The sequence below is a fragment of the Pithys albifrons genome, chromosome 16 (genome assembly GCF_047495875.1).
Source record: "Pithys albifrons albifrons isolate INPA30051 chromosome 16, PitAlb_v1, whole genome shotgun sequence".
NCBI lineage: Eukaryota > Metazoa > Chordata > Aves > Passeriformes > Thamnophilidae > Pithys > Pithys albifrons.
Window position 1 is genome coordinate 10115450 of NC_092473.1, and position 23585 is coordinate 10139034.

The following is a 23585-nucleotide window of genomic DNA, read 5'->3' on the forward strand; positions in this document are numbered from 1 at the left end:
AGTGGGGTATGGTGGCTCTACTTTCATGTTCTTTTTTCCTGCACACACCGGAGTTTCCTGATCCATCAGGGGATGGATATTGTCCCCACAGGCCATTTGGGGGCTATGTTGGGAGAGTGAAGCAAAACAAGAGAGTTTTAGGCTCTAAATAAAACTGCAGTAGATAAGAATGTGACATCGAAGCAGCAATTGTAGAGCCACAGGTGTTCTAATTAGACTAATTACCTTGTCTGCTCCACAGCAGTTCATTTACTCACACAAAGCTGTGAGGAATCTCTCCGTTTAAAGAGGGGGGAAAATGAGCTCCTAAAAAGGCTAAACTATATTTATGTGAGGTTGCAAGGATTCCTGGCTAAACTGTGATTAAATGCTAATCCTTGAACTCTCAGACCCAGAACTGTAAAAACCCAAAACTGTTATGAATGCAGGTTAAAAGATAGACACTAAGAAATAGGAGCTCCTACTATCTACATTTAGTGTACTGTGTTATAAACAAAGCTTTATTTGAATTTCAGAATAGAAAAATATGGAAAAAATATATAAGCTAGCACATTGTGCAAATAAAATATCAATGGCAAGTATTTTCAGAAGACACATGACAGCCAGAATATGGCTTCCTAGTTTTAAAAGTTTCTCTTCAGTGTCCTGTCATTTTGGATTTCACCTCAAGATGGCAATGCTGGATTAAGGGCAGTAGGAAAGGCAGGAACTAATAACACGGGTTGGCATTGCCTACTTTGGGAAATTAATTTACAGCAAATCACTGATGGATTTGCATAGTTTAGCTGACTCTGTGTAAAACTCTGAAGGTGTAGTTACAGAGGTACTTTAAAATAAAAATAATCAATGAAATCTAGAAACGAGAGCAGAGCTCTCTGAATATGTACAGCAGAGCAGTGAGAGCTCGAGTTCAGCTGCAGTGCACCCTCCAGGAGTGCCTCCAATACAAACCAACTTTCAGGAATCGGTGACATTTTCTGTTGACCAGTCCTCATACAAAGAAAGAAACAAGTAAGAGACAACGCACTGACCTCCATTTCTTTATGCTCGTATTTTGTTACATTTCGTGCGCCTTGGCTTTTCCTTCTGATTTTCTTCAGCTCAGCCTGAGACTTCTCTAAAGAATCCAGTTTGCTTCTGTGTTCATTTTGGTACCTCTTTAAAGTTGCCTGCAATCAAAGCATTTACAACATCTCATAGTGCACTCAGCCCTGTGGCTGGGGGAGTGACTCAAGCATGACTGTAACCCACGAGAAATCGCTCACACCCACCAAAGGACTCCAACAATTTCTTTAGTTTTAAGGACCTTTGAAGTCATACATTGGTTCCCTTTTTAGTTTAAATTAAGCATGAAAATTTTGGCCATCTTTATATATCTAAAGCTCATCTCTAACGTATTGATTAATTAACTCTTGGGGAACAATTTCTGAAACAATTCTTTGACTGGCAATAGACAAATAAAATAGGAGTTTAAGAATTAAATGTTTACTTACAGTCATATATTTTACATCTAGGTCTGTTTTCTTCTCCAGTTCAGATATAATTTCTTTATGAAATTTTTTGAACTGTAAAAGCAAATGAATGAAGAGTTATTGAAAGTTGGCAAAAGGAATTTATAATTTCACAAGGAAAATGAATTAAAGGAAGTCATTTAACTTACACTCTCCTCTAGACTGTCGTTAAGTTTCTTGTGCGTTCTTGAGATTTCTACCAGAACTTGGCCTGTTGATAAACACACAACCATATTGGTTTCTTTCATAGAGTTCTGAAGATGGTTAACAAGGAGCAGTAATAAAATACATTTACCTAATATACTCATTAGCTAGACTATATTTAAGAGAGATAGGAAATTTCTTGCTGTTGCTCACCACAGCAGTTTAAATAAATAACTCGCTCTGGCCACAGACAAACCAAGCAGCTCCTAACTGATAGAAGAATAACTAATCATGCATTGTTAAGCAAAAGGGACATGGAGTGCCAGACAAAATAAATGCTTCCTTCTCTCCAGAGTAGCTCCTGTTGGTTTAGTAACAGCTCCTTTTCTTGCCAAGTCAGAGAATAACACATGAGTTGTTACTATCTGAATAGTTGCTATCCCTTTCTTAGCCTGAAAATTAAACTTTAATGTTTATTTCCTAACTGCACCTTCAGAATCAACAAAGTAACCTTTCCATTCCCTCACACACACCTGCTAAGGCAGATGTGATACACACAAATTCAGTGGCCAAGACAAAGCAGGTTTCTCAGCATCCTCTCAGCAGATCCTGAGTTTGCAAGCTCTGCTCTGCTGTCTTCCAGCACAAACTCATCCAGCCTACTCTGAACTGTGAGCAGTTCAAAGCTGCACTGTGTTATTTTGCTTTAGGAGAATACAGAGGAAAAATCCCTCAATCCTTTGGGTGTGGTTCTGTGCACAAACCTCATAAACCGCGTTGCAGCCCTGCGTGCAGCCAGCCACATCAGCCTGCCTGGGGCACTGGCCACATCATCCCCACTCCCTTCCTTGCCCTGGCACTGGCACACCAAGTATGTGCCAGCCCAGGCTGGCAGATTGCAACATACTGCTGAGAAGAGGAGTTGGAAGGGCCCTGAAGTGCCCAGTGTGAAGTGTCACCCAAACCAGACAACTGGTACCAGCTCCCAACCAGAAGCCTTTACAAAAAGTGGAAGTGCCAGGGCCACAAGCAGAATCCCAAACTGGGCTGCATCTGGAAGTCTTGACTAGAGAGGTGTTTTGCTGGCATTCCATTTCCACAGCAAGACCAGCAGGTTCAGTTACACAGCTGGTTTCCTGGCATGCCTCCTCCACTAATTCCTCTATCCCTCATCAGCCTTGCAGGAGTCCCACCTGTGTTTGCCACCCAGGTGCCTGCAGTGTTTAACCTGCAGTCGTGCTGTCCTGGTGCACAGGCAGGGCTGCAGAGCCACCCACAGCTCTCTAAGTCCTGTGCATGGCTGGCAGTCACTGCATGGGACTCTGAGTTCCTCCTATTTGTTATTTTACACAACTCCAGTTTCCTTTTTTGAGTTCAACAAGAAAGGATGCATTACCTGCTCAACAAGCCACTGTACAAATCTTGTTTTCTACCATCCATAGTCTCTGAGAACCCCTAAGTTATACAGCAAAGACTTATTATCCCATAATGCTTCACATCCTTCAGCTGCTCAGAAAAGCTCCCGAAAGATGCTGATAATTTTAAAAATTTAGCTCAATAAAATTGACATAACTCTTCATGAGAACCTTCTTATCTTCTGTCTCATCTCCACAGACATCCAAACTTGTCTGCCCATTGTGCAGGTTAGTGATTTGGAAACCTTCCCACATAAGGCAGAACCATTCCCATAGTGCCTGGGTGTGTGTTACCACCTTTCTCCGATCCCAGGTTACAACACCTCAAGATTTTAGTTTCTTTGAAAAGAGAACCATATCTCCCATGTATGACAGCAGATATTTATCTAAATAATGCAAACTGTGGGTCTGCATTAGCGTTTATGGGGAAACACGAGGTGGTTCAGGAAGAAACACACATGTCTCCTGACTTTTCAGGAATCCTCTTCATGCCCTTATGGCCACCTGTGCATCTCTTTGCACAACAGATTACAGGGGACTTGGAAGAAAGAATGAGAATACAGTGGGATCAGACAACCCCTTGACTAGCAAGGAAAAGGAACTTGCACACACTGTGGGTGATGGCAGAGACAGTGATGCTGTATTTTTTTAAAATATGTAAAGTTTTCTGAGTCCTTTTGTCCGGCCCACAGGCTGCTATGCTTTTTTTGGTTTCTATTTTAAAGTTGCTAGTGACTACAGAAGTATAAATACTATGAGAAGTGAGAGATGCTACAGTAATGAGTTGCTCATATGCAATAGGAAAGTAAATACAATGTAGTTACACAAACACTTGAAGTAAGGGGCATGGGCTGTGTTATTTTAAGGTTGCAGAATGAATGCACTTTAGTCCAGAGTGTTTCTGTTTCACCAACTGAACTGAAAAGACACATTTTAGACTCCAAGATTCTTTTAAAGTTAGAAGAATTTTGTAAACACTTATCTACCTCTTAAAAAGGAAAGTGTTGTTAAAAGAAAGCAGAAAAATATCAAGGCATACAAACGAAATTACAAAGTTTGTCTGGTTTTCATATGCAGACTAGAAAGCTGTTTGGGAACCTACAGAAATTCTGGGTGAGAATTGAAACGGCCCTCAGAATAATTGCCCTTATAGATTTCTGTGCTTTTAAAATGAACTTTTTCTGCCTCTTTGTGAGAAGTACGTTCCAAGCCAAAGCAGAGCACTGAGCTAATCCCTGGCAAACCCAGCGCAGCCACCTCGGGCAGGGACAGCCCCCCAACCAGGGCGGGCACTGACTCTGCCCCGGGGTCGCTCCCGCCCCGGCGCTGCCGCCGCTCCATAAAAACCCCCATTCATTCAATTCACCTGCGCTGGAAAACCTGACGCGCTCGGGGTTATTTCGGTCTGTGCCGCCCCGGAGCTGCTGCAGCCTTCAGGTCTCTTGGCTTTGAATGCTTGGGGAGAAGCAGATTAGGTTTTTTTTTCATCTCAGTTATGAAAAATACTGCCAAAACATGTCCTGAGGAGAACTTTAAAAGCTACACTTCCTTCTGAATGGTTTGTGCTGGGTTATTTTATGGGTTTGGTTGAGAGTGTTCTAGAACACTTTTAATAGTCTGTTTGGATGTCAGTGATGGTGCCTCTATTTGCAGACTCCCTGTGCTGTGGATCAGAAAACCCATTTTATTCTGGGATCCCCTCCCTGCCACTGGGAATCCACAGGCACTCCATGTACTGGCTCACCCATTTAATTTCCTCTTTCAAAGTGTTCATTCAAAAGAGAACCCACAGTAAGCACACACTGACTTATTAAAATTTAAATTATAAATTTGATTCTGCACTTTGGATAAATAGAAATCATTTTTACAGTGAACATACACTGTGTTTCTTCATTGCCAGTTTAATGGGTTAGCCACATTTTGATGGCCCTTCCAAATGAAATTTATACAAGGAAACAAGTTTTTCTAGAGCACTAAGTTATGAAAGACAAAACAGCCTCATGTCTACATGTAACAGTGTCCAAGTAGAATGGAAATAGAAGAACTTCAATATAATATTTGAATTATTCTGGTGAAATATAGAATAGCTCTAAGAAAGATGACAGGTTACTCTGGATTAATAGCAGTGTAACCTAAGGCCAGCCTCTCATGTTCAGTCTTTATTCCTCTTGCAGAAAGGTATAGAAAAATCCTTAAGGTGAAGACAAACATGTATTTCTCACATCAATTAAAAATATTTTGCTATATATTAAAGCTACTCACGAGCAGGTTTTATATGTGAGTGTTCATAATACACAATAACCAAGTATCAACCCTGTCATCATTTACTGGCAAAGCCCAAACCTATCAAACATAATGACATGACCAGAGCACATGATAACAGGCCACTGAAGTCCAATTTGTGGCAGCCGTACTGTAAACTTGAACCAGTTTTAGGCATCGTATTATGCAATGAGTTAATAAAGCCAAACTACTGGTCTTGGTGAAAAACATCACTATTAAAATACTTGCCTTTCAAAGATACTTCTTTTCTGCTTCCCATCTCCCCACACCCTGAACATGAAATCTTTGTGACTAAAAAAATGCAGTTGTACATTAAATATCCCCACTTTGTTTTAGAATACATAAAAGTGGTTGTTCATAGATGCTTGTTCTGATATTTTACTGTTACCTTAGAGGTAGAAAAGAGAAGCAACAATCTCTTTCAGAAAGGAATTTTCGGGGTACATCTCAAATACCTTAAATGACTTCAAAATAAACCAAATGTTTCTCATACATGGTTTTTGAAACTACACTGTGAACTACAGCTATAACCTGACATATGACCATGAACAGTAATGACAAGTTCCATGGTAAGTTTATTTCTGTTTCAAATAGGTAGAAAAATTTTTGAAGCTGGAACTTCAGGGATTTGTGGAACATTTTAGGCTTAACCAAGGCTGATGGTTGTATCTGTATTTTCTCTTGAGAAAATAAGACAAGGCTAGAATTCCATTAATGATTAGCCCAAAGTGTGTAACAGTTATTTCTCCACATGCAGCATCCCCTGAGCAAGAAGATATTCTCTAAAGTCTGTCTTCACAGGGGATGAAAATCAAGGACAGCAGTTCCTAACAGAAATTCTCACTGTAAGGCCAGAACTTCTGCAGCAGTTCCACTTCACCCTCACTGTTTGCACTGGCTGAATGTTTGGGTTATTTACCTTTTCACCTTATGTTGACTGTTCTTGTGAATAAAAGACTAGAAGAATTTGTTCAAGTTAGAAACAAAAATGGAACTCAATAAATAGAGTTCTGTCATAGAAACAAGTATGAACAGCTCCCAACAAAACCACTTAAACTTTTGAAATACTAAATAGCTATATTAAGATCAATAAAAGCAGTAATTGCATCAGCTTACTTAAAATATACTTCGATGTTGTTCTGTTTAGAGAAAGTTGTTCTTGAAAAATTTCAGGTCTCTTAACAGAGAGACTTTCTTAGATGTCTGAGAACAGACAAAGTACTTAATTATATCACTCATTTACCTCCTGTTGTCCTGTTTTGTATTCAGGGCAGGTCGAGTAACTTTGTGTCCTAGAGATGAAGCCACGTAATTATTTACATTAAACAAGAGAGTGAAAGGCTGAGTCAAAGCTACACACGGAGACAATACAGTCCAAGTGCATTATTAGATGCCACTGCTGGCAAGATGCTCTTTGTGCCAAGTCACCCTTTGCCCAGAAGAAAGGTTTCTGTGACACAAGAAGTTTAGAAACAGAGTCCTTTGAAGCCAGTGGCCCCTGGAAGGGAGTAAAATAGGAAGCTTCAAAGGAATAAGTATAACAAATAAATATGATTGAACAAAGCATCTGTTCAGCTTTAAATGCATTCAATTTGTCATTCTGTCATAGGAAGGATTTAATTGTGCAACAGATGCTTTAAAGAAGGCCAAAATTTTTAATGGAATTTAATGTGAAAGAATAAAATCATAACGAAGGACAAAGTAATATAAAACTTGCCCAGCTTTAACTGCACTTTGCTTCTAATACAGTTTGTCCAGAATGCTTTAATGTGCTCCCCCCCAGCCATGGAATTAATAGTAATATGCACATAAATCAGCAGGACTAGGTCAGGTCTGCCCTTCCTCACTGCATGAGCAAACATGGAACAGGAGGCAGGAGCAAATGTCCCTGTAGTTCATTTTACAAAATGGCATTGACACATGACCATTCAGTGCCATTTGGTGAAGGTGACTGCAGAGGTGAAGGGGAAGGGAAGAAAAGAATAAAGCCTACAAGGGGAGGAGGTTTCAGACTATACTGAAGTAGTTTAAGTCCTCCCCTGCGTGCTGGATGTAGTGCCCTGAAGTATTGATGATCATGCGGAAGAGAACAGCATAGGACTGTGGAGTGAAGTACTTCCCCAGTACACTAGACAAAATTTAAATTACTTGAATTAAAATTATGATTTTTCTTTAAAACTCTGTAATATTTAAGAATTAAAAGAGACAAAGTACCCCTCAGCTCTTTATACCTTAAAAAGTCTAGGACTGTTTATAAGCCATATTCAGTTAAACCCAAGGATCACCTTGCTTTTTGAATACACTTTACTAAGGCTAAAATTAATGCCAAATTCTTTCAGCTTGACACAAATGATTTTCAGAAGTACTACACAATTCATAGCATGCACATGCTATAAACTGGGCAGTGAGCTGCTCATCCATTAGCTATTCCTATGTAAGACTTGACAGGAGCAAATGCCTATGAGATTATCAAGACCATTAGAATTTCCAGTTACTCCAAGTTTGCTCTTGGTGTGATGCTCCTGTTTTTGGATTTTAAATGGAATATACTCATTAGCTTACATTGTATTTTAAAGAGGAATGTGACTTGCAGATTCAGCAAAGTTTAGTCTGCAGTCTGGATCCCCTTTCTCCCCCAACCTGTTTGGATCTCAGTCAAAAAAAATCCAGAATTAGAATTTTTTAAACCTACTGTATCATTGAACAGATGTAAAGTAACATGTCACATTCATCTTGATTCAGATGATTGGTAAGCACAGAAACTAAATTTTACTGTTAAAAAGGAAAAGAAAAGCATATGCCATATAAATAATGCATGAAAAAGGAGAAACTTGTTTTTCCACCTGTTACTCCATTACTAATATATATATAAAAACTGCTGCAGGTATTTTTTTCTTTTTTTTTTACCCAAACATATAAACCCACAATATACTAAGGTTTATATGTCAGACAGTCACCTTTCACAGGGCCTTGAAAGCCTTATATACAGCAGCTTTTTCTACTTGAGCTGCAGAGGTGTTAAACAAGTGACTTGTAATCCTCACATAAGTTGGGTGCAAAGAAAATAAATTACAATACAGACACAAGCCTGAACTTGCCTGGCTGAAACCCTGCTGGTTTTAGGCAGATTAGTTAAGGAAGATCATACAAGAGAGTTAATCTGTTTTTCAGCAGGTCTGGAACAGACAAATCGTGCTAACCAGCAAAAACTGCAGTTCTTTGTGGGTTTCACTACTAGAGAGGATAAATATGTATCATTATCATCATTGTAAAGGTTATGTGAAATGCAATAAAATGCAAGGAATCACTGCAACCTTCATTACAGCACTTTGGAACTGCCACTGAGTTTCACAGTCCTGGCAGTGTCCAAAAAAACCCCAACAAAACCCCCACACCCAAACTGAGACAGAAGTTTTGATAAATGTCTTTTTCTCAGAAGTCCAAGACAATTGGTTTGGGTTCCCTGCCCTCCCCCTGGGACTGTGGCATCTACAATGGATACTGGATTTTTTTTGTTGTTGAGAAATAGTTCATCAGGATGAGCTGACTGTACAGATTAAATAGTTAGACTTTCATTAAAGGATTTACAAGCTACTTACAAATCTGATGTCATTTTCTTCACAATGTTGTAATTTACTTTCCATTTTCCACCTATTTCTCTCACTGAGAGGACAACCAAGTAGGTTTGCTCTTAATTCTTTGCCAACAGATGTGCCTGGGGCTGGCAGTGAGGAAAGGCTGATTGCTGAGCATCCTTAGCTTGGAGATGTGAGGGAGAGCAGCCTCGTGGCCCCTGCAGGAGCCCAAATCAGCACCTGCTGACTGGGCTGTGTTGGGTCAGTCCCAAAGCTGTGAGGAGCACACACTTGTGTGCACACAGTGCCAGTTCTCACAGCCCAGCAGTGGATCTGCTTTAGACAGATCCAGGCACAATGTAGGAAACTGTGTGAACACACAAGGGAGGTTCAGGGCATCCTTCCCAGGGGTTCTGTGGCAAGATGAAGGATGTCTCGCTGCATGTAAGGCTCATGTAAAATTTAAGTGTTCCAAGACAGTCCCAAATTCTGCAAGGATTCCCTTCATGGTACTTTCACTATTTGCTCAGGCCTCTGAGGCACAGCAGGAAGGTATCAAGTCCACACTCACTGCAGGTGTTTTGAATACCTAATTTTTCCCCAGAGGGTGTGTGCTCACATGTATCATTATGGAGTTCTGTGCTGAAGTCCAGAGCCACGGCACACAGCCAGGTGCTCTTGCAGCAGCAGGTGCCAAGACACCTGCCCTGGTGCCACAGACACCACGGTGTCCTGAGCCATCACAAGGACCAGCACTGCCAATGCTCCCTGTGAACTGCCCTGTCAACCACCCTGAGCAGTTTAGACTGCAAGAGGATGGTACCATAGCTTATCACTGGCTAAAAGCAGGAGAATCAGTTGCAGTTTATAGGATGCTGTAAAGTTCGGGAGGGAGTGGGGAATAAAATATTAAAATTGACTGAGAAATATGACCACTTATCTAACTTAATCTGAAAAAATAACTGGGAAAATATCACTACAGTCCTATGAATATTGGACTTCTTTCCTTGCCCTGCTGCTGCTGCCATCATTCCCAAAGGCTTTGTGTATTTTCATGTTCTATTCCTCCTATCAGGCACTTCTAGAACCAAAGAGTTTCTCCTTATCTGGAAGTCTTTATAACAGAATTTACAACAACATAATTGTATACAGAACAACCTTTTTTGAAGGGTAATCCTGTAAGAACAAGCTGCAGTATCAATTTTTAAGCATTTATCTTCTTTATATTCAATAAAATCCCCACCTTCTGTTCACTGCATTTCTTGATAGTATCATTTTTGTTTTATATTTTACCAGCGAAATATAGAATTAAACCCAAGGCGGGCTCCTCTCCTTCCATCTTTCTTACAGCAGCTTGGAGGTCTATGTAGCACAAGCTCAGAATGTTACTGTGAAACTGGAAGACAGAAGACCTAATTCCTGAAAAAACCCACAACTACTTTGTATTTCCATTTCAAGACAGCTCTCTGTGTAGTTTCCTTTTATAACACAGGAACAGAGTGGCTTCTTCCAAAGCAATTAATTATAAATATAGTAGAAGACTGTTTTATTAATGCTCCATAGGAAAAGCTGGCCTGGTTGTGACTACTTAAACAGCAGCCTCTAAGCTGCTTTCCCAGAATTTCCCACCAGATGAGGTGCTAAAGGTTCTGTAGCTGCTGGCACACTGCACCTGCCTCTGTATCCAACACAATCTATTCCAAAGGTAGCACAGGGATACCATGGAAGGGATGACAGGGATGCAGGGAGGTGGGACAAGAGGGCAAGTCCCTCCTCTTCAGCTGCATGAGCTGGAGAAGGGAACAGTGAGAGGTGTCACCTTTCTAAGACAAAGTGAAATAGGATTCCAGCTGACAGAGTCAATGTGTATGTTAAAGTAAGCCAACAATTCTGCCCCCTCCTCTTTCATCCTAAACCATGGAATTTTCTCTTTTTCTGCTTGGCTTTCTCACTGGTGAGTGTGACACACGTGCTACATCCCAGGGTTAACAACAGAGAGCTATAGCTCTGAAAAGGACCTGCTCAAGAGGCAACTTGGCTTTGTAATCAGGAAGAAAATAGACAATTTGAATGACAAATACCTGCAACATCATATTTTAAAAATATGGTACTGCCTTACATTACAGTCTGCTAGAAATTTTTCAGCAAGTAGATATATTCTTTTCAGCAAAGTAAGAATTCTCCAATTCAGTTCCAAAAATTTTTCTGAGTTGACCACTTAAAGCTCAGCTTCTGATACAGAAAACCTTTCATAAGGGGAGAGAGGAAAGCCCACAGGGTTTCTCTAAGTTGCAAATGTAAAATAAAGTGACTATCACTGAAAAGAGAAATCAGATAGAACTCTCTACAGATTGGACCTCACACTATCAATTCTATGAGAATTAAATGTACATGATTATCCAATTGTTAATTGCTAGTTTGCTTTACAAAAAGCAAAAAAAAAAGTCTCCAAAGGATCTCTATAAGCCTGTAGGATGTTACCCAAGAGCTCTGTTTTACCAGGCTGCTCACAGAGATTCACAAGGAATGCCAATTGGTGCCCAAACTGCAGGTCTGTTCATCAACATTCATCCATTCATCAACCATCCCCAGTTTATTCTCTTACTGGCTGATGGTTTATCAGCCTTGACTCTCAGCTAACATGCAGTTCTCTCAACACCTGCAGAGAAGAGTAAAGGCCCTCAAAAAAAAAGGAAACATGGGTGTAGAGAAGCCCTGCCCTGTGATCCACATCACAGCACTGGTGCAATCCCTGTATCACTATGGATATTACTGTATGGTGAGGTTTTGTGTTTAACGAAGAATGACAAAGTTGTGGAGACATTCACAATTACACCACTGAATGGGCAAATGTGTTCTGTGAATGTGTTCAAGTCCTGTTTTTTAGACCTGGAGAACAATCCATTCTTTTGTGCATGAGAGGAACATCAAGGGCAGGGCTCACCCTCTGTCAGGCAAGAATTCCGCCTCCTGTTCACACCAGTAGAAGTTTAGGGAATTCTCTCTGAAGTTTGGGGATTTCTCTCCCCACCTCTCTCTATTTTGTGACTACTACAACACAGAGAAATCCTTTAGTCCAATGATTGCTTCTCTAGATTATTTGTAGTGGTTTTTAACCAAAAAATTTCCCTTGATGAGAACCCAAATTTTTCCAAATTCTTACATTTTAAACCGCAGATGAGCATAAGGTTTTGCAAACCTGTTTTCAGAGAAGTTTTAACAGAATGCAACTATGAAAATGTAAGCCTATAACTCAGAGTAATCTAAAGAAATTAACAGTCCTTGCTAGATTAAGAAATTTGTCTCCTGATTTCCCTTTTAACATACTGATCTTCTCCATTTTACTTCCATTGATTAAGACCATGCAATATAATATTTTTATTTCTTTTTCTGTTTAGACAAGCAATTAACAGTTTACACTTCCTAGTTGTTGAGCAATAAGCTCTAGGTACAGACCCATAATGTAATTGTGGGTGACTGCTGTAGATACTGTTGCTACACAACAACCGAAGTGGGACTTTACACCCACAATATGACATGAGATGTAACTACAACAACTGGCAGGTGCCAGAGAGGATGGTTGGGAAGAGATGAGGAACAGTATTCCAGGAGTGAGCAGCAAAGAACTTCCTGATTCCTTGTGCAAGTGCAGACTACAAAGCAGCCTGTGTTACTACAGGAGAGAGTTTATTAAAATGATAAGCACTAAAAATTGATATTCAGAGCCTCACAAACCTGTGTTTTACATCATGAAAGTTACTACTCTAACACTGTGGTGCAGTGTCTGCACGAAATTTCCTTTAGTGCATTATTTTATTGTGCTGATGTGGTTTGCTGAAATTTGAATAGTATGAAATCCTTACATTTTTAAACATGCAGTTTCTTGCATTCTATCTTTTCTACCTAGAGGGATTTCCAGAAGGTGCCTAGGAAAAAATGATATGCAAATTCCATACTGCAGAATAACTTGAACCACATAAATTGAGGTTCTGTTCCTAAAAGCTCACAGCCAAGTCTGAGGGACTGCAAGCTCAGAAATTTAGGGAAATAAGAAATTAGAAAGAATGTTGGCTAAATCAACTTATCCCTTATTCATAAGGATTGTGTTACAACTGCAGTGCATTCTTCTACTTCCTCAATTTTCTTAAATTATTCTGTATTGTAAACATTCTGAGTGCTTCAACCAGACTTGAAAGATAGAGGTGCTTAGTATAAAAGCCCTGAGTCAGCCGGAATATCCAGATTTACATTTCATTCTCCTTGTTTCCCTCTTCTGTTCCAATCTCACCTGACAGAAGAAAGCATTTTCTGGCATTTTTACTTTTTGCTCCCCTTATTCTCTGGTCTCTGTGTGTTCTCCCCTCTACTTCAAACCCTTTCTTCTCTGTTTCTGTTCCCTGCCTGTTGCTCCCCTGCTCTGGGGTGGGATCCCTGTTACTGTCCCATGTCAGAAGAGTACAGTCTGTGTTTCCTCATGAGAAGAAAAGAAGGATTAATGGTGGGTTTGATACAAATCTTTACATCACACTTGGCAGTAAATACACTCCATGTCACCCAGCAGGTTTGGGTTTGAACTGTAACATGACCTCTTTTTTGGCAAAGATAACAGAAGTGTTGTACATGATAGAGTTGCCAGTGGTCAGTAACGTGTCTTCTGGCAAGTCTGAAGGAACTCATGGGAGAGACAATTCCACAGGGGCTGCACCTGCAGTAACCCCCTGGAGTTACAGGGCCCATGAATGAGTCTTTACACATCCCAAGCTGCCCAGCAGGCATTGGAATATTACTAAAATACAAAACTGTACTGTAAATGCTGCTTTTTTTTATCTTTTTAAAGCAGATTATTTTAGAGACACCTGGATGTTTCATATTTCTTTGGTCAATAGTTCAGTGTTGCAGCCCAGCTTCAGAACTTGTAAGATTTTTTCTCCTAACCATATTATCTCACCTTTTCCAGTGTTCACTGACTTTCCTCATCCCTAAATCAAGTATTCTGAGTATGCTGGAAGAAACCCAGAGCTACTGTTTTCCTTAAGAATAGATTTTTCTGCAGGAACAGTTCCAGCAGAAGGTGAACAGAAAGCAGGGTTAGAGGCCTGACCCTGAAGAAAGCTGTGTTTTCTCAATATTGTATATCTAGAAAAAGGTTTATAATTGCAGGGAAGAACTTATAGTTAAACAAAAATATATTTTCAATCACAATTCTGTGTTGTCCCCAGTAACAGGGAAAAGCACTTATTTTCAGAATTCAGCACGAGGTTACCCAATGACAGTAATTTTCAAACAAACAGACAATCTCAGTCATGTGACATTCAATGAACCAGTTGCTTCCCTGCATCTGAGCAACTGGTTGATTGCAAAAATGATTGTGCACTTTCTGATATTTTATAAGACTCTGCAGAGTCATTTCTTTCAGCTTTAGTTGTGCAGTTTGACACCAGCAGCTCTGCTTTCTGTAAACAACCTGCAGAGCAAACACAGGAATCGCCTCCATTAGGACTGTTTGCTCTGCCCTGTTTGCTGTTCTGCCGCTCCCAGCTCTGAACACTCACCCACAAGTGGGTTCACAGCAAATCACCAACATGTGGGCAGGCACACAGAAACCAGCAGCCACTGCTCAAGAAGATTCTGTCCCTTCACTTCTACTTCACCAGAACTATTAAAAAGATGTGCTAATCCCCTCCTTTTCAATCAGCTGAATTAACAAACTGCTGTGAGCAGATCCAGGTTACACCACTGAAGAGTCCTACGTTGCCCCAGATCAAAAGTTCAGAGACAAGATACGTCGTGAAGTTATTTTTGCCAAAAAGGAAATAAAGGCATTAAAGAAATGTTTCCTCTTTGCAGTATAGTTCCCTCTTCTTTGTTTTGTAGTCATGTGAGAATCTGTTATAAGAAATACTATAAATACTTTGTACCGCTTTGCCTGGTGTTGAAATTACACTGTTCAGCCTACAAAAGTGAAGTTGCCAAGGTCAAGTGCTGATGACAACCTTTCAAAAATTCAGAAGTTATTTTCAAGTACAGAACTTGTAGTAGATTTATATTAATATAAAATTAATCCATCTTTGAGTCTGCAGTATTTCCTTCAAAAGCCCAACTAGAAAATAAATATAATGCATCTGAGAAGTTCTGGTGATACACTTGATCAAAAGTAGTGAAGTAAAACTGAATCCTCCATAATGAAACTCCTCCAGAAAATGTAGTTTAGAACTGCTGTCACATCCTAGGACTCCTCATACCAAGAGTCTATTGGAAAAGTATTTCAACATTCACCTCTGCATTAAAAATCAATCTATGTATTTTTTGTATTTATTTTAGGATTATATGAACTTAAAAGCACATGCTTTCAAATGCACAGACAGGTATATATTTACAAAAGGAGAAAAAAAAAAGGTCACTTTGTCAAAACATTGTAAGTGTCTTGAGAAACAATGTACCTTAAAGGCACATAATCCCTTCCATCCATGTGTCATTGAAGAGTAAAATAGACTTCTACTGATTCTTATCTACTTCACATTAGTCCTGTGAACTGCCAGCAGGAAAACAAAGTTTATGTTTTCAGGAAATTTTAAAAAATGAGATTTCACTTACCCAATTCTTTAGAAACTGGAGAACCAGCTGATATATCCCCAATCTTGGCAAGGCTATCATAATATGCTCTTCCAGCCACTATCATAACTGGAGGTGAAAGGAAAAAAAGTGTTTAAAACATCAAAATATCTTCCATTTTTATTAATCTATGATCCTACTAAGTCTTGGAACCCAGGGCACAGAGTGAGAGAAGGGTATATGGCAACAAGAAATCCAGCTAGCAGAGAAAGGTACACCAGTCCCTGTGCTGCCTGCTAATCTGTGAAACCAGGAGACAAAGGCACAACAGCAGAATATATTCATGAAGTTTCAGCCTGTTATTTGGTTCCAACCTTCATGCACACCCAGGGACAATCAGCATCCAGGGGGGAGGTTTAGCCATAAGCCATTGGTCAGGGCATAACAAAATTCCTTGGGACCAATAAAACTGCTGGAAAAAGCCAAGATGCAACCCCAAACCTACTAGAAATGCCAAGATCTCTGGTACTGACCAGCCAGACCAGTGACCTGAGAAATGGCAACTGGCCACGACATGATGGACCTGCAGTTGCCACAAGGAAACCTGGAGCCCTTCAGAAACAGATGGCTATTTCCTGCTGAAGTTGGCTGCTACAGGAACCAGTAAGTTCCTAATATATATATCATGAAGGTTCCAGGTATGCCCAGTTAATCATTTCCTGGTTATGGCTGATGTAAACAGCCAAGCCAGTGGTGCTGAGTGAACACGGAAACACCAGCACTGGAGCTGCAGGGAGGACACAGATCTGCAATGGTTGCCTTGCACCTTCACACTGTCTAAAAGTGATTTGCACACCACAAGAAAAGAAACAGCAAGGACAAACTGGCAAGCTTTTAATGTAAAAGGCAGTGGAAAATACTTATTGAGGTTAGTCTTTGTAATTTCTTTGTAGTAGGACATTCTTGATCTAAAGTGAAAGCCAAGTCGACTTGCTGGTGATTTGACAATACTTTTTTTTTCCTGAGAGGAATGTGATTGCCAGTTATAGACCTGTATTTTATAGCTTTTCCAGTAAGGTGACATCTTTGGTCACATAACAGTGTATTCACTGAGAAGTCTGAGAATTTTCCAAATGAAACAAAGATTCTTTTTGAGGCTTCGTTGCACTGGACAAGGGTAATTTCTGTCTCAGCTCCATCTCGTAGGTGTTCAATCTTTGTGAACCCAAGGATTATAGTGGTGCTACTGATGGAGCCACTTGAATGAGAAAACTTGATGCCAATCCAACTCTTCCTATCTATGTTTTCTCAAGACAGCCCCAACTCACCCTTTTCTCCTAATACAGGTACTAAAAATGGAAGAAAATGTGTGATTTTAGCTAACCAAGCTATATCAAGAACTCTGCTTGTACAGTCCCTTCAACATTACTGTGGCTTTTAAACTACTGTAAAAAAGGAGTTTTGACCTTTTCCCCTCAAAATGTATAAAATACCCTATAAACCTATGGGGAGTTCTGGTAAGTTCTGTATTCTTTGTCAGCCTACTCTGGCTTTTTTTGGGAAAGCTACAAAGTGTTTGTTTAGCCACAGAGTATTTACTCCTCTCACAGGTCTATTTACACCACTTAGAACTGATAGTGGAAAGATTAACAATTTATGAGAGTCCAAAGATGACTTTGCAACAGTTGTTGCAACATTGTAAACGGTAATTGGAAATTAAGCATTTATCACAGATATGCTTTATCAGCCAGTCCTAACGGCAGAAGTGCCAGAACAGGACACTCTCCTGTCTCTCCTCTGTGCTCTGCACAGTTCCGTTGTGAACTACTGATGATACACTGAATGAAAAGAGGCACAATGTAACATATCAACAGCAAAGAGTGTGAAAAGCAGAACCCTCAGAAACTGGTGTAGAAATATTCTAGATGAATATGGAAACACTTGTTACTACTTCTGGTACTACCTGTAATTCCTAAGGGCAGGTATTAGGTAGCCACATGTTCATCCACCAGGTTAGGCACTACCACAATAAGTCAACATTGCCCTATTTCCATCTCCAGCAGGCTTTGGGTTTATCTTTTTCTGAAGCCTGGTCTGAAATTTGCATGCAGAGAGATGTCAGTGTCTGTCTGGCTGTGCAGGACCTGTGCAGGATCACATTTCTCAGAGTACTGGATTACATGTAGGGCAAAGACACGCCATAGGCTGGAGTGGCAAAATTAAAGAGCTTTTACATGGCTTTAATATGATAGCAAGCAGTTCAACAGGTCTGCATGGGGGAAATGGAGCAAGCTCCAACAGGTCCTACAGTGCAGGCTTTGGGAAACGAGAGCCCAGCCTGGAAGCCCCTCGTTAGATGGTTCTGTGAAGTCAGTAATGGAAGTAAACAATTGTATTCTAAAAAGTCCTTTGATCCAAATTTATTCATTCCGATTTTGAATCCATTCAAATGATACCATCAGGATTAGTATGGGAGACAACAACAACAGAATCAATCCACTCCTGCACCTCATAGTCATTCATGTTGTTCTGGTTACTCGGTGATGGGTGTAGGTGAGCAGGGACAGATCTAAGAATGTGAAATATCTCTGGAAGATATTTTCAGAGCAAATAAAAAGAACATTGAATTTATGTAACTTAAGAGTTTTTTCCCATTTATATTATTATTCTAATGTGTGGGTTATTTAAACCCAGTTTTGGTTTGTTTTCCAGTAGCTCTGTCCCTAAGTGTGTGCAATGTAACTTCTCCAGGACAGTGGAAAAACCCCCAAAAGTTGGGGACAAGGTGCATATGTTTGTATGTTTGTGCTTGTTAGTTGTTTGGGTTTTTTCTCTTAATTAAACACACCCAAGTTCAGTGTTGAAATTAAGCTTATATACAACCCCTTATCCAATACATATATTTAAAAGAAAATTAAAAAAAATCTTTCTAAAGTTAGCACTTAGCAAACTTACCATTAACAGCTTTTTCATAATTCTTCCCCAGATTTATTAAATTCCTCAGTCCTGGATTGAACTGTTCCATAACATTCTAGTGAACAGAAAAGAAAATTTGTGTTATAACAAGGGCAATATAACAGTGCACAAAAGTATTTATCTCAGTGTCACTCAGGGCTGGTTTTCAGTTTGATATGTACAACACACAGACAGACTGTGGATGGGTGGAAATTGGAAGACTTGGGATACAGAGGAGAGCAAAGGATGGAATGGAGAAGAAACTGAGCATTTAAGGTCAAGAAACAGGGGGAAAAAAGTTAAACTATTTCAACAGGAGTCAAAAGGAATTTGGCTGTTTATAATACAAAAGGATGTTAAGTGTGTGAACAAAGTTTGCAGAAATCTTTTTTCTATGGTAGCTGATAGTGCAGTAAGTATGGGAGAAAAACCTTTAACCACTAATTGTTTTATAAATTAAGACAATAACAGCAACTTTCTGATGATGGTTCAAGATTTGAGTTCTGAAAAATAAAATACAAGGAAAGGGAAAAAAAATTAAAAATTCACCAGACCTCTGATTCACATTCTTCATGTTTTCCGTGTTACAAAGAGTATTTAGGGAAATGAGTGGGGGTTTTTTTGTTAGGTTTTCTGTTTTAAAATGCTGCTTTTTATTGTACAAAGCCACAGTTCTTTCAGTAAGAAATTGAAAATTATTACCTTATTTAAATAGCAGAAGAAAAAACCTCACTGCAACTGCTTTGACTGTTAAATACAATTACTGATTGAAACAACCAGAATCTGAAATCCAGCAGCTCCAAGCATGACTGCTCTCATATCTAGCAAGTTCTGCAACCTGGTGAAGTGGTACAAATTGTGACTGGTAGTTTCATAGAGCGAGAAAAAAGCTACACCATTAAACAAAACAGTTTAAAGTCTTTGAAAAAAATAGAAAATTAGTTAAGCTTGAAGTGTGAATCCAAATTTGCATTTGCCCAAAGCTGGAGGGTGAAGGAGGGAGAAGAAGCTTTTGCCCACTCCCAAAAGGAAAATCACCCACAAAGTTTGAGGTTTTCCTCCTCAAAACTTCAATTTTCCTCTTTCTGGTCATAGACCAGAACCCTCTCCCTTCTTCCCTAATCCTTATTCCAAAGTTACTTGCTGTGAGCACTGAAAAAAGAAAAGCAGCTGACATGATTCTATAAAGACAGTGGTTATTCACTCCCCAAACCCTGCTCTTTATGGTGTATTGAACACATGTAGCATATCCAGTGTATTCCAAAAGGAAGATCATGAGGTACCAGAAGACACCACTGTGTTATTCTCAGTGTTTTCATGGCAATACTTTTGTGACACAACTCACTACTGTTCACACAGCAGAACTTTCAAGGAATTCAAAACAGATGCTTTCTGTTTACAAGAAATACAAGACTCAAGAGAAGTGAAATAGTATCAAGCTTTTGTCTGTTACACTTCCAGCAGAATGAAAATATTTATGTTTAGTACACAGATGGACCCAGAAACAACAGCAATACCATTACATGTGTCTTATTTTCAGACAAGGCTATGAAGACAGGACTTTATTTAATTTTTCAAAGATAGCACTATACCTAACTATTCAATTTAAAAAGTGAGGAAAAGAATTAACTCCAATAATATTTTGTCATATTGAGTTAAAATACAGATATTAAAAAAAATATAAAACTATTAGGTTCCAGTACTAGTACAGTATAAATTCCATAAAAAACCAGACACAGAATGACAATATCTGGCCCCACTTCCCTTGTGTACAAATTAAATACAACTGGGATTGTTTTCTGGTCCATCCCATTAAACTCTCACCCACCAAAACGCAATCACTGCAAACAAACCAGCTATTGTCCCCAGGCCCTTGATTTGTGTTAACTCACAAACCACATCCAGAAATCGTTTGGGAAAGCCTGTTTCAGGCCGGGCCAACAATGCCAAGGGCTATTCTAACAACTTAGCAGTATGGATATTCAAGCTCTGGTGTCTGGGAACATCCCTCCTCCTGCCCCAGCTCTATAATTGGCTTCTGTCAGTGTTGCTGCTGTGCCTGTTGCCCTCCTTGCTGCTGAGCCATTGCCACTGTGAGACACTTGTTCCAAGGAACAAGTTGTTTCTTCCTATTCCAACTTTTTGCTTTTTCTTCCCAGCTGTGTACTAAAGATGTCTGTGGAGTCAGTGAATCACAAGGAAAAAAAACAGAGGTGAATTAGAGGATTGTGTTAGGATAGAGAGTCCTGTATTGCACAGATGTGGGGAAAAGAAAGATGTCCCATGATGGTGTGTATCCGTGGCAGGTAAGAATCCCTGTGCCACCTTGAATAGCCACTCTATACTGAAAATAATTTTCTCAAAGAACAGATCTGCTCCTGCTAACCATGCTCCCTGAAACAAAAACTTAGAGAGTAAAACCCTTTTTTGTCCCCTACCCAAAAATTCTAATGGTAATGTATTTGTCTTGAAGTACTGATTTTTGAAATGAGTATCTTAAACATTTAGGAGTTCAGATTCCATTTTTCTTGACATCTTCTAATTCAGATTTCAAACAAAACCCAGTGATTGCAGCTGTGTCATTAGTTCTCATTTAGGAGGAAGTGAACAAAACACAGCCAAATTACCCCCAGCATCTCCTCCCTCTGAAACCAGGCCCCACAGCTCTTGATTTTCACTAGACCACTTGATCCCTGGCAGTTGTTCATGTACAGACCACGCTGTGGGGACAAAACAGGTCCACTGAAACACATGGAGCTCAGAGGAAGAGCTCTAGTCCTCATCACCTCTGCTCAGTGTACATATAAAGCTGCTGGGAAAGATGCAGAGACAACGTACAGCTCAGTGCCTGTCGTGGCTGGAAGGAGCACAACCAGGGATCGTTTCTCCAGCAGCCCCTGGGAGGGTGTCAGGCTCTGCTGGGCCACAGAGGGGGATTGTTTGCAGAGCCACTCCAGACGTGAACGCCCCAGAAATGGCAAGAACCTCTGCAATGGAAATTCCCCTTTGGAATCTGCTTGGTTTAACTCAGGGTATGGTGAGCTGATCCTCACAGCACTGGGCAGGGCTCACCTCCTCTTCTTCTAAGGGCTGCTGTTTGATAGACTGAGCTCTGTTTGAAAGACTTAGCTCTTCCTGACCCCCTGCCAGGTCTCCAAGGTGACCTCATGAAATAATTCTGAGATTATTTCCCTTTCATACATTAGAAAGAAGCATAATATGTGGGTTTTTTCCTTTCTGCTGAAGACTAGATTCTCAAAGCAAATAAAAAACTTGGCTATGTTTCTAGGGCTCTTTTCATACAGTTAACCACAGTTAACCACTGGCTGTCCTTGAAGTGCTGCCCAGGAAGAAGCATCTAGAGCACTTCAACAAGGGAAACTTCCACAGGCAACTCCCTCTTCAGGATCAGGTAGGAATTTGATACTGCCTAGACATTTCAGAATAATTAAAATTATGGCAATATTTTATTCAGCTTCAGAAGTTATAGGGGACAAGAGCAATTCAAATCAATTTGTACAGCTACTTTTTCCTTACAGTTTTAAAGTTTCTCCTACTTATAGTCTAAGAAAAAGGTAATGAAAATGAATGAGACTGAACATCAGTGCAAAATTTCAAGTCATGCATTAAAGCCAGATCTCAAAACTGAAAAACCAGGGTAGAGGAACAAAAAAGAAATTCTGATCAGGAGAGCCACTAATTTAAAATTGTCAGAAGTCTCAGAAAATAACACAGTCTTGTTATCTGCCACGGTGTACTAAGATGTGGAAATAAAACTTTTGTCTGAATCCAAATAGACATCACAGAGTAAGAAGGAGCCTGGGAGAGACAAAGTGGTTCAAAACACATTGTTTGACTGTACAGTGAGCACACAAACACAGCCTCCTAATTGTCAATCGTGTGTCCTATATTCCAGTGACACCCTACCTCAAATGAACAGAATAATTAACGAGGAGAGGAGGCACATGAGCAGATCCTACAGCATTCTATTATTTAGGATGAGTGGAAATACGGGGAAACATTTTCAAAACAGGCAATGGGAAAAGAATTTTATGCAGCGACCTTTAGAATTGGCAAAAGTGACTTCCCAAGGGAAAAAAAAAGCATAAGAAAAAGCTATTCTGGTCATTTGAGTCATTGAATCCTCATATAATCTGTTATAAGAGTTGCTGTGTGCCTTTCACCACATGAAGCCAAGGGGAGTTCTCCAGCCTGGTAGCACAGAGCTGACTGAGGAGGAAGAAGCCTTGTATTTCCCCTTGTTGTGTGTAGGTATTATATCTTCTGCAGTTCCTGATAGTCATATAAACAACACTAATCTTCAAAACAAATGACAGCCATTGTAAAAGTGCCTTCCTGTAAATGCTCAGCTTTGCTTTTCACTTAAAGACACACCTCACTGAACAATGGCTCAGCAGGTATGAACACAACAAAACAATGCATAGACTCCCTGTAGATTCAAGTTTACATCCTGCAGGCACTTTTGCAAGAGTGAATAACAATGCATTTGGGCAGAAATCTGAAATGATAAAACTAGCAGAGTAGATCTTGATGTATATCATCACTGATATTGCCATCACTACAGCTATGCATAGCTAACTTTTGTATAGCTACTAACGATTTAGTTTAAATCATTATTTCTCAATTTGAAAATAAATAATTTTTTTAAGTCTTTAGTGTTGCCACACTATTTGTGAGAACACACTTGAGGGGATTCAAAAGCCATACAGAAAGTAAATCATAGTGTGCTCTACTGTACTCAAAGCATTTTGTATATTACTGCATTTCATCTCCTCCTTTAGCTTTTGAAATCCATAATACAGTTTTCAGAAGGGCACAATTGAGCCCTCAACACATTTCATGTTATCTCAGTTTTATGTTAGCTTCATATTGTTTTAAAACAGGTTTAACGGAATGGAAAAGAATAAATTAAGGTGCCAGTGTTTATTCAAAAAGACTCTTTCTTATGACTAATTATTAGTCATCTTGATGGAACATGTCTTGTTTTAGAGAAACATTAATATGTCATCCATGCTGTGTTTCCAATACATAATCCTTCAGGTTATGAACACCTGCCCAAGGACAGGCTCTAAGGAGGCATAACTAAATCAAGTCAAAAGAGATAATTTGCAGAAGGTGGAACTGGATTT

At 39.7% G+C, this 23585-nt stretch overlaps 1 protein-coding gene across 1 annotated transcript in view; it reads right to left on the minus strand.

Annotated features, from left to right (window-relative positions):
- Positions 1-23585, minus strand: part of BAIAP2L1 (BAR/IMD domain containing adaptor protein 2 like 1) — a 34979-nt gene that overhangs the window by 7932 nt on the left and 3462 nt on the right. The window contains exons 2-6 of the mRNA XM_071571225.1: positions 18436-18511; positions 15523-15609; positions 1661-1722; positions 1494-1565; positions 1032-1169 (exon numbers count right to left, since the gene is read on the minus strand). Of these exons, the coding sequence (XP_071427326.1) occupies positions 1032-1169; positions 1494-1565; positions 1661-1722; positions 15523-15609; positions 18436-18511 (435 nt within the window). The remainder of the gene's footprint in view (positions 1-1031; positions 1170-1493; positions 1566-1660; positions 1723-15522; positions 15610-18435; positions 18512-23585) is intronic.